Raw genomic sequence first — 26,722 nt, 5'->3', positions numbered from 1 at the left:
TGGTAATGACCTTATCCGGAATACCCTTCTTAGCTAGAATGTTCCGCTCAACCGCCATACGAAGCCACCGTAAGTCCAGGTAGACTAACGGCCCTTGCTGAAGAAGATCCTCCCGTAGTGAAAGGGCCCAGGGGTCCTCTATGGCCATGGCCAGAATATCCGCGTACCAAACACTTTGAGGCCAGTCAGGGGCAATGAGAATTGCCTGCACCCCCTCTCTTCTGATTCTTTTTATAATCCTGGGAAGCAATGGAATTGGAGGGAACAGGTACACCAGCCGGTAAGCCCACAGTGTTATCAGTGCGTCCACTGCCAGAGGATCCCTCGTCCTGGAATAATAGCACGGAAGCTTGTTGTTGAATCGAGAGGCCATCAGATCGATCTGTGGACGTCCCCACGGATCCGTTATCATCCGAAACACCTGCGGATGGAGACTCCACTCTCCTGGGTGGAGGTCGTGACGACTGAGGAAGTCCGCCTCCCAGTTGTCCACTCCTTGAATGAAAATGACCGACACCGCTTTCGCATTCCTTTCTACTCAGAGAAGTATCTTGGATACCTCCCGCATGCAGGCCCTGCTCTTCGTTCCTCCTGGTCGATTGACATATGCCACTGCTGTGGCATTGTCTGACTAAACCTGAATGGCTTGACCGCTGAGCAGATGAGCCCCCTGCAGCAGAGCATTGTATATCGCTTTGAGTTCCAATATGTTTATCGGAAGGCAGGCCTCTAGGCTTGAGCACCTGCACTGGAACTGTGTCCCTTGGGTAACAGCACCGCAGCCCCGAAGGCTGGCGTCCGTGGTCACGAGAATCCAATCCTGGATCCCGAAGCTCCGCCCCTCCAATAGGTTGGAGGGCTGCAAGCACCACAGAAGAAAATCCTGGCCTGTGGTGATAGACCAATAACCTGGTGCATCTGCAGATGCGAACCTGACCACTTTTTCAGAAGATCCAGTTGGAAGGTCCTTGAATGGAATCTGCCAAATTGAATAGCTTCTTTCCCAACAGACGGGTGCAAAGATGTACCAAGTCCCTGTGTGGCTGTAGAACCGCCCGAACCAATGCCTGAAGTGCCTTCGCCTTGTCTGCAGGAAGGAAGACCTTTTGAGCCACCGTGTCTAGGATCATCCCTAGGAACTGGAGGCGTTGGGTTGGCTCCAGGTGGGATTTCTGAAAGTTCAGAATCCAACCATGACGTGACAACAGGGATGTCGTGCGGCTGATGCTGTCCAGCAGTTCTTTTGACCTTGCTTTTATAAGCAGATCGTCCAGGTAGGGAACAATGTTCACCCCCTGAATCCTGAGTTGTAACATAATTTCCGCCATTACCTTGGTGAAAACCCTTGGGGCTGTGGATAGGCCGAAGGGCAGCACCTGAAATGGATAGTGTTCCTCCAACAGAGCAAACCTGAGGTAGGCTTGATGAGGTAGCCATATTGGGACATGGAGGTAGGGGTCCTGTATGTACAGAGAGACCAAGAACTCCCTCCCCTGCGATCACTGTTCTCAGAGACTCCATTTTGAACCGGAAAACCTGCAGATATGGGTTTAACAATTTGAAATTCAAAATGGGCGTCACTAAACTGTCCGGTTTTGGTACCATAAAAAAGCTGGAATATGACTTCCGGTGGGCGGGCCATCCAGCATGGCTGCGTTTTAATCTGGCTCTGCACCGAGGGCACAGAATCTCTAGCCATCCTCCTCCCCACCCGAGTTTCTCAGACCGGCTTATGAGTGCTTCTACTCTGCTACATCCAGGGAGTTGAAGGATACCTCTGTCGGGGTCGGTGCTTCAAATTTCCCCGGTGTCTGGCCATCGAACCTGAAGGCCTCCATGACTGCCTCGCTGTTGGGCAAGAACGAGTCGAAACCTGTATGACCGCACTGCTCCTAAGGCTGAACAACACTACCTGTCTTTAAATATCTGCTGCGGTATTACCAGGTAGGAGGAGGACAGATTCCCACTGAGACCGCTTCTGGCGGACGCGGGAGGCAGCTGGCGGCTCAGACTCACCTGCGTGCTGTGGGGCGACTCGTGGAACTCTTGGGTGCGGAGGCGGTACGGCGTGGCGTCTGGTCAGCCCGCAGGGCGGCCTCCTGGGACTCTGCCTTTCACGAAGCGTGCCTTTCACCATCTAGGATTTGCGGCTAACGGAACTCCGGCGGCTGTGACCTGCGGACGTCCGGCGGCGGTGACCTGCGGGAGCGTATCGGGACGCTCCTCTTAAAGTGCTGTGCCCTTTCCCATCTGGGGCTTAATGACCGCAGGCACCGAGTGGCTGTGCCCGGAGGGAGCCTGCACGGCCGTGCGGGTGAGGACTGCCTCTCTGCGCTATTAGCGGCACTTACCCGAGGATTCCTGCTCCGGCTCTGATTACTGCATGTGCTGAGAGACTGACCAGAGGGACAGGCTGACCCTGGACTGCCTGTGGGGACTCTTGACTAGGGACCAGCCAGTGTTGCTTTGAAGACAGCTCAGTCTTGCCGATACTCGAACTACCCCCTGCTCAACTCAGCCCGGATCGTTAGGATAAGAGGCAAGCAGTAGCTGTCAAGTGGGTTGGCCATTGTTGTACCTGGGCCACTGACTCTTAGGTTAAAGTACTTCTGTACTACTTTTGACTCTCACCGTCTTTTTTTTTATATCACGCCTCCTTACAGGTTATCACCTTCCCTACTGTGTTTCCGGTGCCTGCCTGTCTCCATCCCCCCCTGCCGCTCATACCTCTACCCTTCATTACCTCCCTTTAATTTATTTTGATTTTCTTTTCTTTATTTTATTTCATTTTTATTTTTTTTCTTCTCCCAGCTGAGGGCTATGAGACAATATAGCTGGGTGAACCGTCCTGGTCCCTAGAATGACCAGCCCGGTGTTACTGCTTTGTTGAGGCTTGCATGACTGCCAGCAAATCACTATTCTTTCTCATATACCTTGAGGTGTAAGGGTTTAGATTGACCAGTGGACAGGTTTACTGCAACAATACATTATATACAGTGCCTGCATGTACCTATTTCTCTGTCCTAGTTTCGGTTTGTTAATTATTGCAGGGATTGTTAGGTTTCCTGCTGTTACCTGGGCTCAAAGCATTGATTCTTGTCAGCTCTAATTATTTATTACTGGGTCATTTAATCGTCAGGCCTGCCATCTGGTGGTAGTGTTACGTAATTGCAGCTTTTTTTCCCCCAACGTTTGAACTCATGTATACACTTATACTGGTATAGGCTTGGATAGCTAGCCCTACTAAGAACTACCGTCCAGCGGTGCCTAGTTCTACTGTACACTGTGCTTGATGCTAACCTCTTTATAGCAGTTTTGCTTTCAGAACGTGACTGCAGCATTTTTCTATTTACGGATATCTCTCTAGATGTAGCCTCCCTGATGGGAAATTATCAATTTGTCAACAGCCTGTTCCGCTTACATCTCCATTTAAATACTTGTGTGTAGACATCTGTCAGTGTTCTTAGCGGTGTTCCAGCTCTGACACAGACACGTTACCGCATTTTGAGACACATCAATTGAATATTATATAATTTTTTTTAAAATAATAAGAATTTACTTACCGATAATTCTATTTCTCGTAGTCCGTAGTGGATGCTGGGGACTCCGTAAGGACCATGGGGAATAGCGGCTCCGCAGGAGACTGGGCACAAAAGTAAAGCTTTAGAACTACCTGGTGTGCACTGGCTCCTCCCCCTACGACCCTCCTCCAAGCCTCAGTTAGGATACTGTGCCCGGACGAGCGTACACAATAAGGAAGGATTTTGAATCCCGGGTAAGACTCATACCAGCCACACCAATCACACCGTATAACTCGTGATCTAAACCCAGTTAACAGCATGATAACAGAGGAGCCTCTAGAAAAGATGGCTCACTACAGCAATAACCCGATTTTTTGGTAACAATAACTATGTACCAGTATTGCAGACAATCCGCACTTGGGATGGGCGCCCAGCATCCACTACGGACTACGAGAAATAGAATTATCGGTAAGTAAATTCTTATTTTCTCTAACGTCCTAAGTGGATGCTGGGGACTCCGTAAGGACCATGGGGATTATACCAAAGCTCCCAAACGGGCGGGAGAGTGCGGATGACTCTGCAGCACCAAATGAGAGAACTCCAGGTCCTCCTCAGCCAGGGTATCAATTTTGTAGAATTTTACAAACGTATTTGCTCCTGACCAAGTAGCTGCTCGGCAAAGTTGTAAAGCCGAGAACCCTCGGGCAGCCGCCCAAGATGAGCCCACCTTCCTTGTGGAGTGGGCATTTACAGATTTTTGGCTGTGGCAGGCCTGCCACAGAATGTGCAAGCTGAATTGTACTACAAATCCAACGAGCAATAGTCTGCTTAGAAGCAGGAGCACCCAGCTTGTTGGGTGCATACAGGATAAACAGCGAGTCAGATTTCCTGACTCCAGCCGTCCTGGAAACATATATTTTCAGGGCCCTGACAACGTCTAGCAACTTGGAGTCCTCCAAGTCCCTAGTAGCCGCAGGCACCACAATAGGTTGGTTCAGGTGAAACGCTGAAACCACCTTAGGGAGAAACTGAGGACGAGTCCTCAATTCCGCCCTGTCCGAATGGAAAATCAGATAAGGGCTTTTACAGGATAAAGCCGCCAATTCTGACACGTGCCTGGCCCAGGCCAGGGCCAACAGCATGACCACTTTCCATGTGAGATATTTTAACTCCACAGATTTAAGTGGTTCAAACCAATGTGACTTTGGGAACCCAAAAACTACATTGAGATCCCAAAGTGCCACTGGAGGCACAAAAGGAGGCTGTATATGCAGTACCCCTTTTACAAACGTCTGAACTTCAGGGACTGAAGCTAGTTCTTTTTGGAAGAAAATTGACAGGGCCGAAATTTGAACCTTAATGGACCCCAATTTCAGGCCCATAGACACTCCTGTTTGCAGGAAATGTAGGAATCGACCCAGTTGAATTTCCTCCGTCGGGCCTTACTGGCCTCGCACCACGCAACATATTTTCGCCAAATGCGGTGATAATGTTTTGCGGTTACATCCTTCCTGGCTTTGATCAGGATAGGGATGACTTCATCCGGAATGCCTTTTTTCCTTCAGGATCCGGCGCCATGCCGTCAAACGCAGCCGCGGTAAGTCTTGGAACAGACAGGGTCCTTGCTGGAGCAGGTCCCTTCTTAGAGGTAGAGGCCACGGATCCTCCGTGAGCATCTCTTGAAGTTCCGGTTACCAAGTCCTTCTTGGCCAATCCGGAGCCACGAATATAGTGCTTACTCCTCTCCATCTTATCAATCTCAGTACCTTGGGTATGAGAGGCAGAGGAGGGAACACATACACTGACTGGTACACCCACGGTGTTACCAGAGCGTCTACAGCTATTGCCTGAGGGTCCCTTGACCTGGCGCAATACCTGTCGAGTTTTTCCCAACGGTTTATAATCATGTGGAAGACTTCTGGGTGAAGTCTCCACTCTCCCGGGTGGAGGTCGTGTCTGCTGAGGAAGTCTGCTTCCCAGTTGTCCACTCCCGGAATGAATACTGCTGACAGTGCTATCACATGATTTTCCGCCCAACGAAGAATCCTTGCAGCTTCTGCCATTGCCCTCCTGCTTCTTGTGCCACCCTGTCTGTTTACGTGGGTGACTGCCGTGATGTTGTCCGACTGGATCAACACCGGCTGACCTTGAAGCAGAGGTCTTGCTCAGCTTAGAGCATTGTAAATGGCCCTTAGCTTCAGGATATTTATGTGAAGTGATGTCTCCAGGCTTGACCATAAGCCCTGGAAATTCCTTCCCTGTGTGACTGCTCCCCAGCCTCGCAGGCTGGCATCCGTGGTCACCAGGACCCAGTCCTGAATGCCGAATCTGCGGCCCTCTAGAAGATGAGCACTCTGCAACCACCACAGGAGGGACACCCTTGTCCTTGGTGACAGGGTTATCCGCTGATGCATCTGAAGATGCGACCCGGACCATTTGTCCAGCAGGTCCCACTGGAAAGTTCTTGCGTGGAATCTGCCGAATGGGATTGCTTCGTAGGAAGCCACCATTTTACCCAGAACCCTTGTGCATTGATGCACTGAGAGTTGGCTCGGTTTTAGGAGGTTCCTGACTAGCTCGGATAACTCCCTGGCTTTCTCCTCCGGGAGAAACGCCTTTTTCTGGACTGTGTCCAGGATCATCCCTAGGAACAGAAGACGAGTCGTCGGAACCAGCTGCGATTTTGGAATATTGAGAATCCAATCGTGCTGCCGCAACACTACCTGAGATAGTGCTACACCGACCTCCAACTGTTCCCTGGATCTAACCCTTATCAGGGAATCGTCCAAGTAAGGGATAACTAAAATTCCCTTCCTTCGAAGGAATATCATCATTTCGGCCATTACCTTGGTAAAGACCCGGGGTGCCGTGGACCATCCATACGGCAGCGTCTGAACTGATAGTGACAGTTCTGTACCATAAACCTGAGGTACCCTTGGTGAGAAGGGTAAATTGGGACATGAAGGTAAGCATCCTTGATGTCCCGAGACATCATGTAGTCCCCTTCTTCCAGGTTCGCAATCACTGCTCTGAGTGACTCAATCTTGAATTTGAACCTCTGTATGTAAGTGTTCAAAGATTTTAGATTTAGAATCGGTCTCACCGAGCCGTCCGGCTTCGGTACCACAACAGTGTGGAATAATACCCCGTTCCCTGTTGCAGGAGGGGTATCTTGATTATCACCTGCTGGGAATACAGCTTGTGAATGGCTTCCAAAACTGTCTCCCTGTCAGAAGGAGACATCGGTAAAGCCGACTTTAGGAAACGGCGAGGGGGAGACGTCTCGAATTCCAATTTGTACCCCTGAGATATCACCTGAAGGATCCAGGGGTCTACTTGCGAGTGAGCCCACTGCGCGCTGAAATTCATTGAGACGGGCCCCCCACCGTGCCTGATTCTGCTTGTAAAGCCCCAGCGTCATACTGAGGGCTTGGCAGAGGCGGGAGAGGGGTTCTGTTCCTGGGAACTGGCTGATTTCTGCAGCCTTTTTCCTCTCCCTCTGTCACGGGGCAGAAATGAGGAACCTTTTGCCCGCTTGTCCACGAAAAGACTGCGCCTGATAATACGGCGTCTTCTCATGTTGAGAGGCGACCTGGGGTACAAACGTGGATTTCCCAGCTGTTGCCGTGGCCACCAGGTCTGAAAGACCGACCCCAAATAACTCCTCCCCTTAATAAGGCAATACTTCCAAATGCCGTTTGGAATCCGCATCACCTGACCACTGTCGTGTCCATAACCCTCTACTGGTAGAAATGGACAACGCACTTAGACTTGATGCCAGTCGGCAAATATTCCGCTGTGCATCACGCATATATAGAAATGCATCTTTCAAATGCTCTATAGGCAATAATATACTGTCCCTATCTAGGGTATCAATATTTTCAGTCAGGGAATCCGACCACGCCAACCCAGCACTGCACATCCAGGCTGAGGCGATTGCTGGTCGCAGTATAACACCAGTATGTGTGTAAATACATTTTAGAAAACCCTCCTGCTTTCTATCAGCAGGATCCTTAAGGGCGGCCATCTCAGGAGAGGGTAGAGCCCTTGTTCTTACAAGCGTGTGAGCGCTTTATCCACCCTAGGGGGTGTTTCCCAACGCACCCTAACCTCTGGCGGGAAAGGATATAATGCCAATAACATTTTAGAAATTATCAGTTGTTATCGGGGGAAACCCACGCATCAACACACACCTCATTTAATTTCTCAGATTCAGGAAAAGTACAGGTAGTTTTTCCTCACCGAACATAATACCCCTTTTTGGTGGTACTCGTATTATCAGAAATGTGTAAAACATTTTTCATTGCCTCAATCATGTAACGTGTGGCCCTACTGGAAGTCACATTGGTCTCTTCACCGTCGACACTGGAGTCAGTATCCGTGTCGGCGTCTATATCTGCCATCTGAGGTAACGGGCGCTTTAGAGCCCCTGACGGCCTATGAGACGTCTGGACAGGCACAAGCTGAGTAGCCGGCTGTCTCATGTCAACCACTGTCTTTTATACAGAGCTGACACTGTCACGTAATTCCTTCCAACAGTTCATCCACTCAGGTGTCGACCCCCTAGGGGGTGACATCACTATTACAGGCAATCTGCTCCGTCTCCACATCATTTTTCTCCTCATACATGTCGACACAAATGTACCGACACACAGCACACACACAGGGAATGCTCTGATAGAGGACAGGACCCCACTAGCCCTTTGGGGAGACAGAGGGAGAGTATGCCAGCACACACCAGAGCGCTATATATATACAGGGATAACCTTATATAAGTGTTTTTCCCCTTATAGCTGCTGTATTGTTAATACTGCGCCTAATTAGTGCCCCCCTCTCTTTTTTAACCCTTTCTGTAGTGTAGTGACTGCAGGGGAGAGCCAGGGGAGCTTCCCTCCAACTGAGCTGTGAGGGAAAATGGCGCCAGTGTGCTGAGGAGATAGGCTCCGCCCCTTTTTCGCGGACTTTTCTCCTGCTTTTTTATGGATTCTGGCAGGGGTTAAAATTCATCCATATAGCCCTGGGGGCTATATGTGATGTATTTTCGCCAGCCAAGGTGTTTTTATTGCTGCTCAGGGCGCCCCCCCCTAGCGCCCTGCACCCTCAGTGACCGAAGTGTGAAGTGTGCTGAGGGGCAATGGCGCACAGCTGCAGTGCTGTGCGCTACCTTGGTGAAGACAGGACGTCTTCTGTCGCCGATTTTCCGGACCTCTTCTGTCTTCTGGCTCTGTAAGGGGGCCGGCGGCGCGGCTCTGGGACCCATCCATGGCTGGGCCTGTGATCGTCCCTCTGGAGCTAATGTCCAGTAGCCTAAGAAGCCCAATCCACTCTGCACGCAGGTGAGTTCGCTTCTTCTCCCCTTAGTCCCTCGATGCAGTGAGCCTGTTGCCAGCAGGTCTCACTGAAAATAAAAAACCTAAAACTAAACTTTTCACTAAGCAGCTCAGGAGAGCCACCTAGTGTGCACCCTTCTCGTTCGGGCACAAAAATCTAACTGAGGCTTGGAGGAGGGTCGTAGGGGGAGGAGCCAGTGCACACCAGGTAGTTCTAAAGCTTTACTTTTGTGCCCAGTCTCCTGCGGAGCCGCTATTCCCCATGGTCCTTACGGAGTCCCCAGCATCCACTTAGGACGTTAGAGAAAATATATATATATATATATATATATATATATATATCTATCTATCTATCTCACAGAACTTCGCTAAGTATTTACTGGCCTTACTTGCTGCAGGGTTCTGTGGATGTGACAATGGCCTCTTTTCACCACAATTGACAATATGCTGTAGAGATTTATATTTAACCAAGTAGCTCTGTTGCTTCTCTGCAGATTGTACTAGTATTATAGACGTATAACTTTGCAGACACTCCCTTTGAATACTGGTTTGGGGTACTTGGCCACACGGCCACCACAGTTCTGCAGACTAGCGGATAGCGGGTTATGGACAAATACATCCATAAAACTTTCTCTGGCAGATCGAACCAATCAACTATAAATACTAGAATGGAGTAAGAACAAAGAAAACCCAGGGAAATCAAACCCACCCTCACCTCCCCATACTAGCAATCCCCCGGACGGGGTGACGGACATGGACATCTCACTAGACCAGACATCTCTCTCAAGAATGGCTCAGGAACTATCTAAATTTCTGATGCCGCAGATAGATAAAAAACTTGAAAACATACAATTTATTGATCGAAAACTAGAACAAATCCAGACAGCACTAGACACTACATTAGCTAAGATGGAGGCAAACTCATCCAGACTCACTGCGGTAGAGCAAAGGGTGAGCGATACGGAGGATCAGATGCAAACTCTCCAACACACCTCAGATTCACATTCAAATACCATCCAAGCTAAAATAGATGACTTGGAAAATAGGGATAGAAGATCTAATCTACGATTTGTGGGTATCCCAGAGACCATCCGAGACTCGCAACTGCCAGAATTTCTTTCTCGGGAAGTTTTCACAGCACTAGAGATTCCTGATGGGTTGTTTCTGCCTCACATAGAAAGGGCTCATAGAATTGGTCCAAATAGGCCTGATATGGAGTCTAGACCAAGGCCTGTTATTGCTAAGTTTATTGATTTCCGTATGAAGGAACAAGTTCTTCGTTCCTACCGCAACATTTCCCAACTAAAAGTGAGGGACAAGAGCGTCCTTATTTTTCAGGATTTTTCTGCCTCAGTGGCACAGAAGCGAAGAGAGTTTTCTAATGTCTGTAGATTGCTTCATGATAACAATACAAGGTTTGCATTAATGTACCCGGCAAAATTGCGCATTCAGGACAACGGTCACTTTTTTTTTCAGACCCAAAAGCCGCCAAAACTTATGTTACAAGAATGCTTGGCCCTAAAAGTCCTGATGATCACTAGCATAAGTACACTCCTTAATTGAATGACTCCCTTTTGAGCGCAATGGTTATACGTGCATATTAGAGCTACTTGGTTGATTTGTTATCACATTTATTTTATGTTCTTAAGTTCAACACAAGTGTCACTCTTAGTGAGGACGCTTGTCGGGTTTCTAAGGTTTGGAGAAAAAGTTAGAAAATGTTTGAAGCGATGTGCTGTGTTATTGCTACGCATTTTTTCCTGTCTGCTCCTAGTATGCTCCCCCCAAGGTATGAGATACCTACAAACACTCTATACTTTCTATCCACAGCTCCCTGCTCGCTGGGACAGGGAGTGGATAATCGATACTATAACCTCTAATATAATCATGCACCAGCGTTTAGGTATTGGCTAATCTGAATCAGGAATCACAATCTCAGCCTTCTGCTCCCCTGGGTTCTAGTTTTAAGGTGGTCTCTTGGAACGTCGGGGGTCTCAACTCCCCTGTCAAACGAAAAAGGGTAGTAACACATTTAAAGAGATTTCGTCCCCAAATTGTGTTCCCGCAAGAAACGCACTGGATGGCAGTGGCAAACGCAGGATTAGCATGGGGGGGTTTCCAGAACCGGGTGGAGCCAATCACGGGGATGGGGACTGAGGTGACCCAGCATATGCTGGGTCCGTAAAACTAGTGTGTGTGTGTGTGTGTGTGTATGTGTGTATATTATATATATATACACACACACACACATACATGTATATATATCATATATGTGTGTGTTTATATGTATGTATGTATGTATATACATGTGTATATATGTATGCACATGGATATATATGTACTATGATTAAAATAAAGTAAACTTTTATTAAGCACTTACAAGTGCCACCAGGAAGACAGCAGGCTGCAGAGGACGCTAGACAGCCATTAATAATACTCATGCAGTAAAAAAAAAAAAAAAAATACATTTTTTTTTTAAAGGTGGAGGGGGGTTTCTGGGTGCTCGGAAACCCCCCCTGGGTGCGCCACTGGATGGAAGGTGCGGATTCTTCTCTCAAAGCGTCGTGGATAGACAAATGCGTTTCGGCTGATTATCATAGAAAGGCGAGGGGAGTCGCCATTATATTTCATAAAGACCTGAACTACACCATTCTACACTCGATTCGCGATCAGGGCGGTAGATATTTAATTCTGGATATAGAACTATGGGGAGCAAGGTACACATTGGTGAATGTATATGCACCCAATGTAGGGACTGTAGATTTTTTACAGGAGCTAACCAATTTGCTCTCACAGAGGGACAACTTCGCCCTAGTGATGGGTGGGGATTTTAAACCGGTGAACGACCCTACTTTGGATAAAAGGCCTCCCCCAAGAAATTGACTTCCCCTTTGTGGAAGCAGATGTTGTTGATGAGATCCACTCTCCGGCTCACGGACATCTGGCGGCTTCTGTATCCCACAGACAAGTCATACACTTTCTACTCGAATGTACACCATTCGTGGTTTAGAATTGACGCCATGTTGATAGCTGACTCGTTAGTGACGCAAGTGAGAAATACTGATATACATAACATCCTGATTTCCGATCACGCTCCAGTGTCTTTGACATTGGAGAGGAACATACAATCGGGCGGCACCAGATTTTGGCGGTTCCCCAGCTATTTGTACAAGTCAGATGATTTTAGAAAATTTCTTACAAATAATTGGTTGAATTATCTGGATGACAACCTAGATTACCGGGATAGACCACATATTTTTTGGGGCGCAGCAAAGTCTGTTCTCAGAGGCCAGATAACCGAGTATGTCGTCAAGCATAAAAGGAAATCGGCTGCAACTCATCATTCGTTACACAATTCCATGAACGAAGCTCTTCATGAACACCTCCTTCTGTCAACTGAAGACTCATTACATAAATACACTCAAGCTAAACAGCTACTGAATGATTTTTTTATTGTCCCAGGCCAAAAAAGATATAGTCTTTTCTCGTTATAAATATTACCAATGGGGAAACAAGACGGGACGTCTCTTAGCGGCCATGTCCAAAAAACGACACTCCACCCGCTACATAACAGCAGTCAAAAATAGACACACAGGCCAATTACTCACAAATACTCAGGCGATTGTAAACCACTTTGAATCATATTTTACAAACTTATACTCCAGCCTTCCTTTTGATAGCGAGGCACATGAAGGGTTGTTGAGACAAGTGGATATACCTCGGTTGTCTCAAACTCAAGCTGAAACATTGATTGCGCCTATTACGATTTTAGAGATTGATGAGGAAATATCGAATCTTCATCTACATAAATCACCTGGGCCAGATGGTCTGTCAAACGAATTTTATAAAATTCTTCACCCACATATTGCTCCCACGCTACTCGAATTGTTTAACAATATCCTGCAACACCACACACCGTCCCACCATTTTAACACCGTTCACACTATTCTGATCCCTAAACCTACTCAAGACCCTCAGTTAGTGAACTCCTATAGACCTATCACTTTACTAAACACAGACATCAAATTGTTTGCCAAAATACTTTCAGACAGATTGCAAACACTTCTACCGCACGCCCTGACCCCCCACCAACTTGGCTTTGTAAAAAATAAACACTCCGTTAAAGGGGTTCGTGCGGCTGTAGCGGCAAGCATTGTCTCTGCACAATCATGCTTATCCAAAAACATCTTACCGAGTCTAGACAAGTGGTTACCAAACTTTTTTGAATCACGGCGCCCTAGAATATCAGAATTTTTTTCACGGCACCTCTAGGCCAAAAATTTCTTATTGCGAAATTTAGAAAGAAATATTACATTAAGTAGATCGTGTTTATAGGTCATCCTTAGGGTCAGTTGTGTGGTGAGGGACGAGATTTGCTTCTGTTTGGCCACATATTTTATGACTGGCAGCAACCAGCACTGGTTTTGCATATTATATTGACCACGAATAATTAGAATTGGTCCTGGACCACCAACCCAGGGCACCCCTGCAAGTGTCCCGAGGCACCCCAGGTAGCCACGGCACACAGTTTGGGAACCTCTGGTCTAGACACAACAAAAGCCTTTGACACAGTATTGTGGCCCCACTTATACTTCGTACTACAACATAGAAATTTTCATCCTGACTTTATTAAGACAATACAATATCTGTATACATCTCCCTCCACTACCATCCTGATTAATGGTTCATGCAGTAACCCGATTATCATGCACAGGGAAACGCGCCAAGGCTGTCCCTTGTCCCCGCTTCTATTTAATCTGGCGATAGACCCTTTACTACGCATCTTGCAAAATGACACCCAATTCAAGGGAATTAAAATTGGGCTAAGAGAAATGAAATTAACAGCGTTTGCTGACGATGTTCTGTTGTACATAGGAAACCCGACAGACTCACTGCCTCACATTTTTAAACTTTTGCAAGCATACGGGAATGTTTCGGGTTACTTTATCAATTGGTCTAAATCAGTAGCACTCAGATTGGGTTCCGGGAACGTTGCAAGAGATGGGATAGAAAACTTACCCTTAACATGGACGTCAGATTTCATTACATATATGGGTATTCGGATTCCTAGAATTCCGAAACTACTGTATAGTTTAAATTTCACTCCAATAATACAAAGTATTGCTGTTGAGCTGGAAATCTTTACAATTATCGTACTTGGGGAGAGTCAACTTAATAAAAATGGTGTAATTTCCTCGTCTCATGTATATCATCCAAACCCTTCCAAGTGTACTTTCGCCCAGGGATATTCAATATTTGAACTTCTTGTTTAGAAAGTTTATATGGCAGGGAAAAAAACCCACAAATTAGTTTACTTAAACTACAACAGACAAATAGTAATGGCGGTTTGAATTTTCCTAATGTGGTTTGGTATTCTCAAGCTGCTCATTTGAGATATCTTTGTGATTGGTTACATAACCAGGAAAATTATGCTAAAACAGATTTGGAAAGGGAATTTTTACAAGGTAGCGACCTGGTTAGCTTCTTGCATATGCATGACCGAGAAATCTCAGCCCAAGTCAAAGATAACCCGCTTTTATGGTATGTTCAAAAACTGTGGGTAGGTATGAGGCACAAACACAACGTGAATGCACACAAGTCTCTATTCCTCCCATTTATGGACAACCCAGAATTCCAGGAAGGAAACGCACGTTTGGAGAACATTTGGAGAACAGGAGGGATTCTTAATATTGGAAACTTGGTCAATGTTCAGGATAGGAGGCCCTTGACGTTGCGGGAGGCGGCTGATAAAATTTCCAGTGGTAGAGCCATACCCGATTGCATTCTTAATAGCTCAGCACTATGTTAGGAACACGGCTGGACAATTGTCTTTGACGGACTGGCATAACCTGGTAGATGATCTGCTCAAGCAGGCCCATATGATTAAGAAGGGCATTTCAATAGCCTACAAACACTTCCAATTGGTCGTAGATTTCTCAACAAGATCAGAAGGCTTAGCGGCCTGGAAAACATATTTCCCTCACATAGAACTAGCTAAGATTTTTAAAGGCCCACGCTATGGCATGTGTGACCCTCTCCTGTGTAAGATACAAAGAAATGTTTCTTAATATACTACACAGAACATACCTCGCTCCTCATAAGAGATTCCTGATTGGTCTTTCCTCCTCTCATAACTGTTGGAAATGTGGCGGAGCCCACGCGGATCTTTACCACTGCTTGTGGCTTTGCCCTTTGATTAGAGGTTTTTGGGTGCAGATCCGTAGATATGTTATGAACAATTTAGTAAATTATTTACATTTAACACCAGAATGGGCACTTTTCGGCATTTTCACAGACAATCAAGTAATGTCCAAAGGCAGCAAAAAACTGCTTCTAGCAGTCAGTGCTGCAGCTTTGAAATCCATTTTACAGGTATGGATCCAGCCTGAACCTCCGTCACTGGCTCTATTTAAAACAAAGTTATTTTACCTCTTTAGAATGAATGGGTGGGAGCGATATTAGAGAAGGATAAGAAAGCAGAAAAGTTATTTGATGTGTGGGAGAGCTACGTGGCCACACTGTCTACCCCAAAAAAATCACAACTACATGAATCTTTACCGAATACTCTGTGGTGTATGACCAGGGTATTGGGAGGTGACCCACCCATCGTCCTGTGATGCCTTTGTCTTGGATGTCCTTGGGGGCGGGGGAGGGGGGGGGGGGGGGGTTGAGCGCAGACACTATTTCTATTGTTTCTTCTTTTGTTTTACTAATGTGTGTATTGGGAATCTTTGTCAACTAGAAGAGGCAACCGTTTTATTGTACGGTTATACCAGCACTTGTATGTGACACAGATGCTTTGTATAAATTGGTAGTAATTACATTTACCTCTTTTTGAACCTGCAAATCACAAACAAGGACAAACTAAGTGTATCTAATTTTGAAGTTCATTATGATAGGTTCATGACATGTACAAACTCTTTAAGATCAAATGTATCATGTTTGATGCTCAACACATAAATAAATAAATAAATGTTTAAAAAAAAAAAAAAGCTGGAATATTATCCCTCGCCCTGTTGCTGAAGTGGCACAGGAACAATGACCTGGGTCTGGACTAACTTGTGAATGGCCTCCCCTAGGGTGAGGCACATGGTTTCTGAAGCCTTTATACTCGATTTGAAAAACCTGTGAGGCGGAGAACTGTCGAACTCCAGTTTGTAGGCCTAGGAGATTAGGTCTTTCACCCAGGCGTCCTGGCAGGAACTGTTCCAAATGGAGCTGAAGAATCTCAGACGAGCTCCACCATGAGATCTCCCCTGGAGCAGAGGGACACCGTCATGCGGAGGGTTTTGAGGAGCCAGAGCTGGCGCCCTGGTCCTGAGATCCTGTGGTAGCAGGTTTACATGACTTGCCTCTGGAACCTCGTGCCGCATTTGAGGCACCTCTGGCTTTGCCCTTAAAGCGCGCTGTCCGAAAGGACTGCAGAGAAGGTCCAGTGTAAGAGCGTCTAGCTGGCGGAGCAGCAGAGGGGAGGTACGTGGTCTCTCCAGCAGTCGCCTTCGAAATCCAATTGTCTAACTCACCTACAAACAGTCTGTGAAAAAAAACTGTGAAGGGTAAGGCTTCCACGCTCTTTTTAGACTCCGCGTCTGCCACCCACTGGCGCAACCACAACGCTCTGCGTGCCGAGACCGCCATGGTAGAGGTACGGGCATTAATAGCACAGATTCCTTTGATGGTATCACAGGCAGAATCCTGAATATGCTGAAATAGCAACACCAGGGGCCTAATTCAGACCTGGTCGCACGCAAGCTATTTTTTGCACTGCTGCGACCAGGTAATCGCCGCCAACAGGGGGTAAGGGCTGTGCAGGGGTGCGATGGCCTGTGCAGTGAGCTGCACAAACACCAGTTTATGCACAGCCCAGAACTTACTCAGATGCAGAGACGATCTTGGCCGGCGGTGACGCAGGAACCCTCCTCCGGAACGGCCGGGCACGCCTGCGTTTTTTCAGACACTCCCAGAAAAAGGCGAGTTGCCGCCCAGGAACGCCTTCTGCATGTCAATCTTCTTGCTATCGACCCTGCGATCGCTTCCGTCGTAGAAGCAGACGCTCTCCGGCGACCCCCGTCGCTGGGCAGCGATGCGTCAGCACATTGCGGGTCACACGCATGTGCAGTTCAGACCCGATCGCACGGCTGCAAAAAAATGCAGCGTGATCGGGTCTGAATGACCCCCCAAGTCGGCCAGGGACTTTTCCCCTGCGAGGCCCTCCTGAATGTTACCATCCCAAGTGTGTATGGCGTGTGGCACCCAACAACCCGCAACAACAGGCCTTTGGGATGCTCCGGCTGCAGCATAAATAGATTTCTAAAGTTGCTTCTATTTTCCTATCTGCAGGTTCCTTTAAGGCTGTGGCCCCTGGAACCGGCAGAACTAACTTCTTACACAGGCGTGACACTGAGGCATCCACCATCGGGGGAGTTTCCCACACTTTACGCCCCTCCTGAGCAAATGGAAAAGCAGCCATCTATTTTTTTGACACTTGGAATTTCTTATCAGGTGTAACCCATGGTTCCCTGAAAAGGTCATCCAGTTCCTCTGAGTCAGGAAATGTGACCTGCACCTTTTTCTGATTGCTGCACATCAGATTCATCACCAGGAATATTTAAGACCTCTCTTATTGCAATTATAAGGGATTCCACCCCTTGTGCAGTGGAGGAATCATCTAACTCTGAATTTGATTCCAGCTCCTCCCCCTCTTCTGAGAGAATATCAGGTAACCTTTTTTTTGGGCAAAGGATGAGAGAGGGGAGAAACACGTCTGCTGTCTGCCCTATCTTTAGTCAGAGCAGCCATAAGGGGTCATTCCGACTTGATCGTAGTTGTGCTAAATTTAGCCCAGCTACGATTCAGGAACACAGACATGTGGGGGGACGCCCAGCACAGGGCTAGCCCGCCCCGCATGTCAGTCTCTGCTCCATCGCTGAAGTACAAAAGCATCGCACAGCGGCGATGCTTTTGTACTTCAAGAGTAGCTCCTGGCCAGCACAGCTTTTGTGCGTTGACCGGGAGCTACTCGTCGCTTCCCGGCTCACCGCAGCTGCGTGTGACGTCACACTGCCGCTGCGGCCCGCCTCCCGCATGATCCGGCCACGCCTGCGTTGGTCTGACAGCACACACAAAACGGTGGCCAAACGCCGCCGTGCCGCCCCCTCCCACCCAGAGACCGGCTCTGCCGGTCAATCAGGCGATCACTGGGCAACGACAGCCGTCGGCTGTCAGCCATGCGCCGGTGCACAGCGGGGCCGGCGCATGTGCAGTTCTGACCTGAACGCTGTACTGCGAAGAACTCCAGCGAGCGTTCAGGTCGGAATGATCCCCATAGACTGTTGTAACTGCTGTCTTTCCTTCCTAGAAGTAGTTAATTCATTTGACATGTCAGCCATCATAGTTTTCATTGAACTGAGCCAAGGACGCTAATGCAATTCACTCCCAGAAGTCACACTAGTTTGTGAGGGCTGGCTGCATTGTTCACACATGAGAGAATCTGCAGGAGAGGGGGAAAACCTGGTGACAAATAGTGCACGCAACTTTTTTCACCATGCTGACAGAGGACATTTACACACACACACACACACACACACACACACACGGTACAAGCAAGCCTGCCCAGCCTAGTATGTGTGGAGAGACTCAGAGGAGGAACCAGCACACAGCCCGATACTAACAATTGAGCGGTTAGGAGAGAGTGCACAGTGTGTGAGGAGCCTAATACAAGGATCCCACAGCTGGCTCTCCCCCTTGACTACACCCCTGTACCAGTGTGTGGCCGTGGAGGATCACTTGGAGGAGCTGGCAGTCCTCCAGCAATGCTGTGAGTGCAGGAAATGGTGCCAGGAAGCCGCTGGTCCCGCTCTGAGGAAGCTCCGCCCCCTGCAATGGCTCTGGAGCTATACATATATTTATACTGGCAAATGTCCCCAACAGTGTAAAATTAAAGTACTGACACCCAATTTCACTATCGCTGGCCAGTCTACGCGGGGGGCTATGGGATCACCCCAAGGGGAGTCCGTATGCCCACCCCGCGATCGCGCGGCACAAAGAACCGGGGTCCCCAGTTGTCACTCACCACTCTGACGACCTTCAGGCTCTGTACTGGGGGTGTGCGGCGTGCTGTGGGTGTGTGCGCGAGAACGCAATGCCTGCGGTACACTGACCCTCAGGACCAACCTCCTGTCAGCGGGATCCGACTCAGCACCTCCAGGAGGCCAGTGTCCTCCCCCCCCCTCCCCCAGTGTCCCTCGGTGCAGGTAGGCTGTTGCCCAAACTAGAAAATAAACTGAAGAAGACTCTCTGGAGCTGCAGAGTGTCATCCTCTCCTGAGGGCACTTTTTTCTGAACTGAGCTGTAGGAGGGGGCATAGAGGGGAGGAGCCAGCACACACATTTGAAGAAATTTAAAGTGCACTGGCTCCTTTGGACCCCATCTATATCCCATAGCAATAAGTATCCCTAGTATCCTTTATGGATGTTAGAGACATTTGCGTCACTCTTACACGAAGTGCTGAATAACAAAGAGTGACATAATACTGTATAGTTATTACATTACCATCCCTGCAGCCACCTGTCAGGACCACTTCTGTCCCCAGACTCTGCAGATCTCTTACACTGCTACACTATAAATATACAGTACTACAACTATCTACACAGAGATCGATCGGCTGTATCAGCACAGGAACGGTTGGCTTAGAGCCCACATACCTCTCTCTGGTAGCTCTGGTCCCAGGCCGGGGACCGTAGACTGTACAGGGAAGTAATACTGTATGAAGCAGTCCGCCTCCCCCCAAACCGTTGACTGCAGAGGAGTAAGACCTTTCACGTTCTCCACGTGTATCTCAAAGACGTGATCAGTTGTGCTCTCCGATGGTCCAATAACCTGAAAAGAGGGCGGGTAAATGAGGCAGGGGGCGTCAATTCCGCATGCGCGAGCCAGAGAGCGGCAACGCCGAGCGCGCAAGCCAGAGGGCTGCAATTCCACGCACACAGAGGATGTCATTCTATGCACAAATCACTCAAGAAAACAAGACGTGTCCCCATCGCACTTAGCGTTATGTCTGTACCTCCAACGACGGCTGCGGTTGATCCAGAAAATGCGCCGGTCTTGGGGGCTGAACCGAAGATCCCACCTCACTCTGTAATCGCTGCAGCGCCATCACTTGGTCACCCGATCCCATGGCAAGTAAAACCTTCAGTCGGCCTCGCTCATCGCCGCTAAGCATGTCAGTGATGGGTACAAAGCTGTCTACCGCAACCACCGGATACTGCGCTTGCAGCAAGAGCCGGCAAACTTTCCGATCGCTGCAGAAAGACAAGCAAATAAATTAGCAGCTGCCAAAATTCAGATTTACTCCACATTAATTACAGAGGCCACGGTTACCCTGAAAATAGTTACAGTGACAGGAAAGCGATTGCTGCCCTGCGAGAGAAGGTTCTATATAACATACACCAATGTGGGGACCTGGGGTACAGAGTTGGGACTTTAGATGAGGCTCATAGAGAACAAAGAATTTATGCTCAATGCTGCCTCCCAGTGGACAGATGTAGATGGCACCGGTTCCCGATGCTAATAAAACAAGAGAGTACTAGGAAGGAGCAGAATGACGATACTACTTATCCGTTACCTGAAAGACATGTAGAACTGGTGCAAGGGGAGCTTTGCCAGCCCCACCAGCTGGTCTGCCCCGGAGGTGGGAGCTTTATTCCAGACCTCAATGACCATAACATTGTTCTTTATTCTCTCAAGCAGCTGACGGGTCAGACACACAGGAGCCACCTGGTGGGAAAGAAATAATACAGCGAGACTGAACACACAGGACACCCGATAAGAACCAGAAATCTGTGTGCCAATGATCGGGAGCAGACAGCAATAACAAAGCTACACCACATATGCTAACGTTCCTGATCCTATTAACACCACATAACCGATCTCCCAAAGAATAGTTCCCTTATTACCAACGGACAAACCGTATCTGAAGCGGGAGAGAGGAACAGCCATTAGTGGCCGTCTAACATGCAGCAATTCAGGAGAAGACAGGGACAGGGACGTACCTATATGGAATATAATACAGGGCATGATTCAGAGATGCATTCGCAGCTGCAATCCCATACGCAGAGGATGTGCAGAAATATGGCAATGCCGTAGCCACCTGGGAATGTAAAGAGCTGTCCACAGGCGGTACCGCAAATCCAAGTAACTGCGCACAGATACACACTGACGGATTGATTCCCAGAGCCTATGGTTCCGCAGAATGGCGCGGGAACGGAGACCAGTGCCATGTTTTCTGCATATCGGACGGCAGTTGTAGGCTGAGACCTGCACCGAAAACTGTTGCATTATGTCTGCGTTTTTACCACCACTCCCCGTTACTGCCCCCATATGCTCCCTGACTGTCAATCACTTTGCAAATAAAGGCTCACTGCAAATGACATCACTAAGTTGCTTTGGCCCTTGTGCAGTACGGCCGTGACACATGCCCAGTCGAACGATAATTGCTCATCTCCATATATATCGGCATAGGGTACATCTCTGAATCAGGCCCACTAGACCACAAAAACAAATGGTGAAATGTTATATAACGAACGAACTGTACCGGCCTCCTAGGAGACAGAAGCCGGCAGAGAGGGCAGCTCACCTGGGAGACTGTACAGAAGCTGGCGATGAGGACAGCTCATCTGGGAGACTGTACAGAAGCCGGCAGAGAGGGCAGCTCACCTGGGAGACTGTACAGAAGCCGGCAGAGAGGGCAGCTCACCTGGGAGACTGTACAGAAGCTGGCGGTGAGGGCAGCTCACCTGGGAGACTGTACAGAAGCCGTCAGAGGGGGCAGCTCACCTGGGAGACTCTGTCGGCTTCTGTACAGTCTCCCAGGTGAGCTGGGAGACTGTACAGAAGCCGGCAGAGAGGGCAGCTCACCTGAGAGACTGTACAGAAGCCGGCAGTGAGGGCAGCTCACCTGGGAGACTGTACAGAAGCCGGCGGTGAGGGCAGCTCACCTGGGAGACTGTACAGAAGCCGGCGGTGAGGGCAGCTCACCTGGGAGACTGTACAGAAGCTGGCGGTGAGGGCAGCTCACCTGGGAGACTGTACAGAAGCTGGCGGTGAGGGCAGCTCACCTGGGAGACTGTACAGAAGTTGGCGGTGAGGGAAGCTCACCAGCCAGCAGAGAGGGCAGCTCACCTGGGAGACTGTACAGAAGCTGGCGATGAGGGCAGCTCACCTGTGAGACTGTACAGAAGCCGGCAGCGAGGGTAGCTCACCTGGGAGACTGTACAGAAGCCGGCGGCGAGGGCAGCTCACCTGGGAAACTGTACAGAAGCCGGCAGAGAGGGCAGCTCACCTGGGAGACTGTACAGAAGCCGGCAGAGAGGGCAGCTCACTTGGGAGACTCTGCCGGCTTCTGTACAGTCTCCCAGCTCACCTGGGAGACTGTACAGAAGCTGGCGGTGAGGGCAGCTCACCTGGGAGACTGTACAGAAGCTGGCGGTGAGGGCAGCTCACCTGGGAGACTGTACAGAAGCTGGCGGTGAGGGCAGCTCACCTGGGAGACTGTACAGAAGCCGGCAGAGAGGGCAGCTCACCTGGGAGACTGTACAGAAGCTGGCGCAGCTCACCTGGGAGACTGGACAGAAGCTGGCGGTGAAGGCAGCTCACCTGGGTGACTGTACAGAAGCTGGCGGTGAGGGCAGCTCACCTGGGAGACTGTACAGAAGCTGGCGGTGAGGGCAGCTCACCTGGGAGACTGTACAGAAGCCGGCGGTGAGGGCAGCTCACCTGGGAGACTGTACAGAAGCTGGCGGTGAGGGCAGCTCACCTGGGAGACTGTACAGAAGCTGGCGGTGAGGGCAGCTCACCTGGGAGACTGTACAGAAGCTGGCGGTGAGGGCAGCTCACCTGGGAGACTGTACAGAAGCCGGCAGAGGGCAGCTCACCTGGGAGACTGTACAGAAGCTGGCGCAGCTCACCTGGGAGACTGGACAGAAACTTGTGAAGAAGGAAGCTCACCTGGGTGACTATACAAAGCTGGTGAAGAAGGCAGCTTACCTGGGAGAAGTTGAACACAGGCTGGGCGCTGCCCCACACGACCGCGGAGCGAGTGGCATCCTGGCAAGAGAGGAGCTTGAAGTTCAAGTATGGATTACACGAGGAGGAGTCTGTGCCACACGTTAACCCTTTCCCTTCAGGCACACAGAGAACAACGTGCAGTAATAAACTACTCTCCTCAGATGTCGCATGTGCTTCTTGGGACACACGTGACCCTTCTGTAGGAGCCTGATGAAGGACATTCTGTTTGACTGGTTTGTAGAAGGGCAGTGGCTCTGTCCGATTCTCAGGCGGATGTCCGGTGTCCGGCAGGTCTGCAGGGGCTGCGATGCTCAGGCTGTGCCCGGCAGGAGAGGGTGAGGCTTCCCGCACTGCTCCAGGCAGTTTCTCTGGGTTACCCGAGCCTTCTCTGCTCTCTCCAGCAATGGCCACAGAGACCTGTCAGAGGTAAGTATAAATGCAAGAGATGACGCAGTAAATGTACTAAGCAGACACGTCTTCTGCGATTTCAGCTGCCGGATTTAAAGCTGCAATAATATGCCTGGTTTTCTAGTCAATATTATTGCCCCTTTAAAATCTGGCAGCCAAACCGTCTCTATGATGAGACACATCCTCACTCAGTGCCCACTCAGCTCCCTGCAATACATTACTGCTTGTTCCACACTGAGAGCAGGTTTGTGTTTGATAAATGACAGTTAGGAGCTGATTGGTTTGTACTTTATCTCTTTCCAAGCTTTGATACATCTGGGCCTATATAACATTTAGGGACCCATAGAAACGGGCCAAACAATACCTTCAGCGGCCCAACATCAGCCGCCGCCCGTTGCTTCTCCGAGCTGTGAACCGGAAGCGAGAGCGAGACGGAGAGATCTTCCGAGCGGAGAACGTCGCGCAGAGGCAGAACAGCGGAACCCAGCAACTCAGCCTGGGGACAACACACAGAAACATGGAAGCAATACATAAGATGCTAATAGCACCAGGGCAAGAGTCTGCATGAGTGCGGGGTGTACCTTTTTCTGGGTACCCTTCCTCAGGTAGATGGTGAAGGTCAGGTCCGCGTTCCACCAGTTTTGTATCATGTGTCCGCTGAAGAGGACCGGAAACACAAATCTCTGCTGGAACGTCACAACTGCAGAGATAACAGAATAATTGCCCATTTAAACATCCGGGTTGTTCATCACTCCGCTCAATAGTGAGAGGAACACTGGTCCCAACAAGCAGTCCTAGAACACGATCAATAGGAACAGATCATAGAATGGGAAACATGAACTGTTCTACGATAAGATAACCAGGAGCGGCCCACCGATGAGCGATAGAACAGGGTGACTTTGAAAATAATTTTCATTTTATATTATTACTTCATAACAAACAACGGAGCCCTTACCTCCGCCAGCGATCTTGTTGGACACCAGCCGGGTAATTTCACTGGCCGCAGTCACCTGTCCGGCTTTGTTTTTGGAGGACACTGGAAAACGGAATTCCAGGAAAAATGTTCTGCCAGAAGGAGAGAGAGAGCAGAGGAATTAGAGCCTGTGCTATAATGGTGAACTATAAAGACCTACATATATATTGGTAGATGCTCAATTAGCTTAGTGATATCATTCAGGTGCTCGAAAGGGAGGGGTATTTCTAAGCAAGAAAAAAAGCCATTTGTTTCCCCCAGCACCCTGAATGATAACCGTAACCAGATTTAAATTCCACATAATAATAGAATTCAGAGATCTTCGTTACACATATTTGCGCAAATGTGTGAATAAGCCCCAAAGCCGCATCAAGGCATCTCTGTATATTTGGGGTCCCTAGCGCTATATCTAGGTGCAGGGTGTGGCACCCCAAAACACCAGCATAAGCCAGAAAGCCCAGCGTAGCATACCAGTGAAAAAACTATAGTGTTAATAAATTAGTGTTTAGGAAGCCGAAGCAATAAAGTGATACAAAAATGAAATGCAATTAAAATAGAGAAATAGTGTTAAAAAATTAATAAGTGAAAAGTGTTAATAGAATGTAAGGGTATGCCACACTAAGGCCATCCAGCTCAGCCAGTCCAGAGGCACCACACCTCACACCTCCATTACCCCAATCTGGGTCTAAGATTAACCAGCAAGGAGCCACATGATAATGGCTCCTTACTACAATATGTCTAAGCTAAGAGCTACCTACCTTGGAGCAACCCCATAATGCTCCATGTGGCATGTCAGGGCCTGCACCTCCTCCTAATGCAGGAACCTCTCTGCCTCTCACAACAAACATATATATTGGTAGATGCTCAATTAGCTTAGTGATATCATTCAGGTGCTCGAAAGGGAGGGGTATTTCTAAGCAAGAAAAAAAGCCATTTGTTTCCCCCAGCACCCTGAATGATAACCGTAACCAGATTTAAATTCCACATAATAATAGAATTCAGAGATCTTCGTTACACATATTTGCGCAAATGTGTGAATAAGCCCCAAAGCCGCATCAAGGCATCTCTGTATATTTGGGGTCCCTAGCGCTATATCTAGGTGCAGGGTGTGGCACCCCAAAACACCAGCATAAGCCAGAAAGCCCAGCGTAGCATACCAGTGAAAAAATCAGGATTTTGGTACTTACCGATAAATCCCTTTCTCCGATTCCACAGGGGCCACTGGAGTGTAGTTACAATGGGGAGATAGTAGGTGGTATTGGTAGCTGGCACTTTAAAAATTCTCACACTGTGGCTAGCTCCTCCCCTACTATCTCCCCTCCAAGCCAGTCTACGTTAAACTGTGCCCGAGGAGAGCTGTAATAAACAAACCGTAAGGTAGAGGAGGTTAACGACGCCCTGTAAACCAGGCGAACACAAACTAAACCTGGAACAGAACCTGACAAAAAACCAGGCTAGCCTGAACCCAACAAGCAGTCATATGGTGATCTGCAATCGTTAATCAAACAAAAATCAGGAGAAACAGCGCTGGGCGGGCGTCCAGTGGCCCCTGTGGAATCGGAGAAAGGGATTTATCGGTAAGTACCAAAATCCTGATTTCTCCTTCATCCACTAGGGGCCACTGGAGTGTAGTTACAATGGGGACGTCCCAGAGCTCCCAAAAAACGGGTGGGAAAGCGCTGAGAGTCCTGTAAAAACTGCTCGGCCAAACAGTGATGCAGAGGCCGTAAAAGTGTCAAACTTGTAGAATTTGACAAAACGAATGTCGGTTTGACCAAGTAGCCGCCCGACAAAATATTCATGGAGACCCCGCGGGCGGCTGCCCACGAAAGTCTTACAATGCGCGTAAAGCGCGCTGAAATGGAAAACGGAGGTTCCCTAGTAACCGCCAAGAAGACTGTCTGATGATCAGATGTATCCAACTGTCCAGCATATGCTGGGGCCCCGGCTATTTAGTACGGGAGCATCATCCAGAGCAAAGAAGAAAAAACACTTCATCGAATAGCCTGAGACCTCTGTAGAGAGAGTTGACGAGCCCTGACAACATTCAGAGAGGATTGAAAACCACTAGTGTCAGATTTATATGAAAAATGGACCTCCCCTCTGGAAGAAACGACCGCTGAGGCCGAAGCCGAGCCCGGGGAGTTGCCAATAGAGTACTCCCTGAACAAGAGGCCGAACTTACGGCCGCTAGGCTAATCTCATTTGGAAGAAAAGCGAAAAAGGCAGAGACCTAAAATTCCGGTCAGTGTGGTTTGAAGCGCAGCGGAGCAAAAAACCTCCCAGAGAAACCAAAGATGAATGGTAACTGGAAGAAGGGGGAAAAAACCCCTTTTATCTTCATTATGTTCCATAAAGTTTTCCCAAAGTGGCAAAAGCGAGAAGAGGTAATAGACTTCTGAAATCGGAGCCCAGTAGGCCTAACC

The 26,722-nt window shown here is 48.8% G+C and overlaps 1 protein-coding gene and 1 long non-coding RNA gene across 2 annotated transcripts in view; one reads left to right on the top strand and one right to left on the bottom strand.

The window, feature by feature from the left end:
• LOC134994552 (uncharacterized) overlaps positions 1–14,044 on the top strand; it is a 66,435-nt gene extending 52,391 nt beyond the window's left edge. Inside the window, exon 2 of the long non-coding RNA XR_010197554.1 lies at positions 11,333–14,044. This is a non-coding gene — a long non-coding RNA (uncharacterized LOC134994552). The remainder of the gene's footprint in view (positions 1–11,332) is intronic.
• The window catches only part of C2CD3 (C2 domain containing 3 centriole elongation regulator), a 165,777-nt gene that overhangs the window by 82,536 nt on the left and 56,519 nt on the right, over positions 1–26,722 (bottom strand). The window contains exons 11-17 of the mRNA XM_063950988.1: positions 24,279–24,388; positions 23,905–24,023; positions 23,688–23,819; positions 22,895–23,332; positions 20,475–20,626; positions 19,914–20,151; positions 19,555–19,729 (exon numbers count right to left, since the gene is read on the bottom strand). Of these exons, the coding sequence (XP_063807058.1) occupies positions 19,555–19,729; positions 19,914–20,151; positions 20,475–20,626; positions 22,895–23,332; positions 23,688–23,819; positions 23,905–24,023; positions 24,279–24,388 (1,364 nt within the window). The remainder of the gene's footprint in view (positions 1–19,554; positions 19,730–19,913; positions 20,152–20,474; positions 20,627–22,894; positions 23,333–23,687; positions 23,820–23,904; positions 24,024–24,278; positions 24,389–26,722) is intronic.

This window comes from Pseudophryne corroboree, chromosome 2 (genome assembly GCF_028390025.1).
Source record: "Pseudophryne corroboree isolate aPseCor3 chromosome 2, aPseCor3.hap2, whole genome shotgun sequence".
Classification (NCBI taxonomy): domain Eukaryota; kingdom Metazoa; phylum Chordata; class Amphibia; order Anura; family Myobatrachidae; genus Pseudophryne; species Pseudophryne corroboree.
This window is presented reverse-complemented; position numbering and strand designations above follow the sequence as displayed.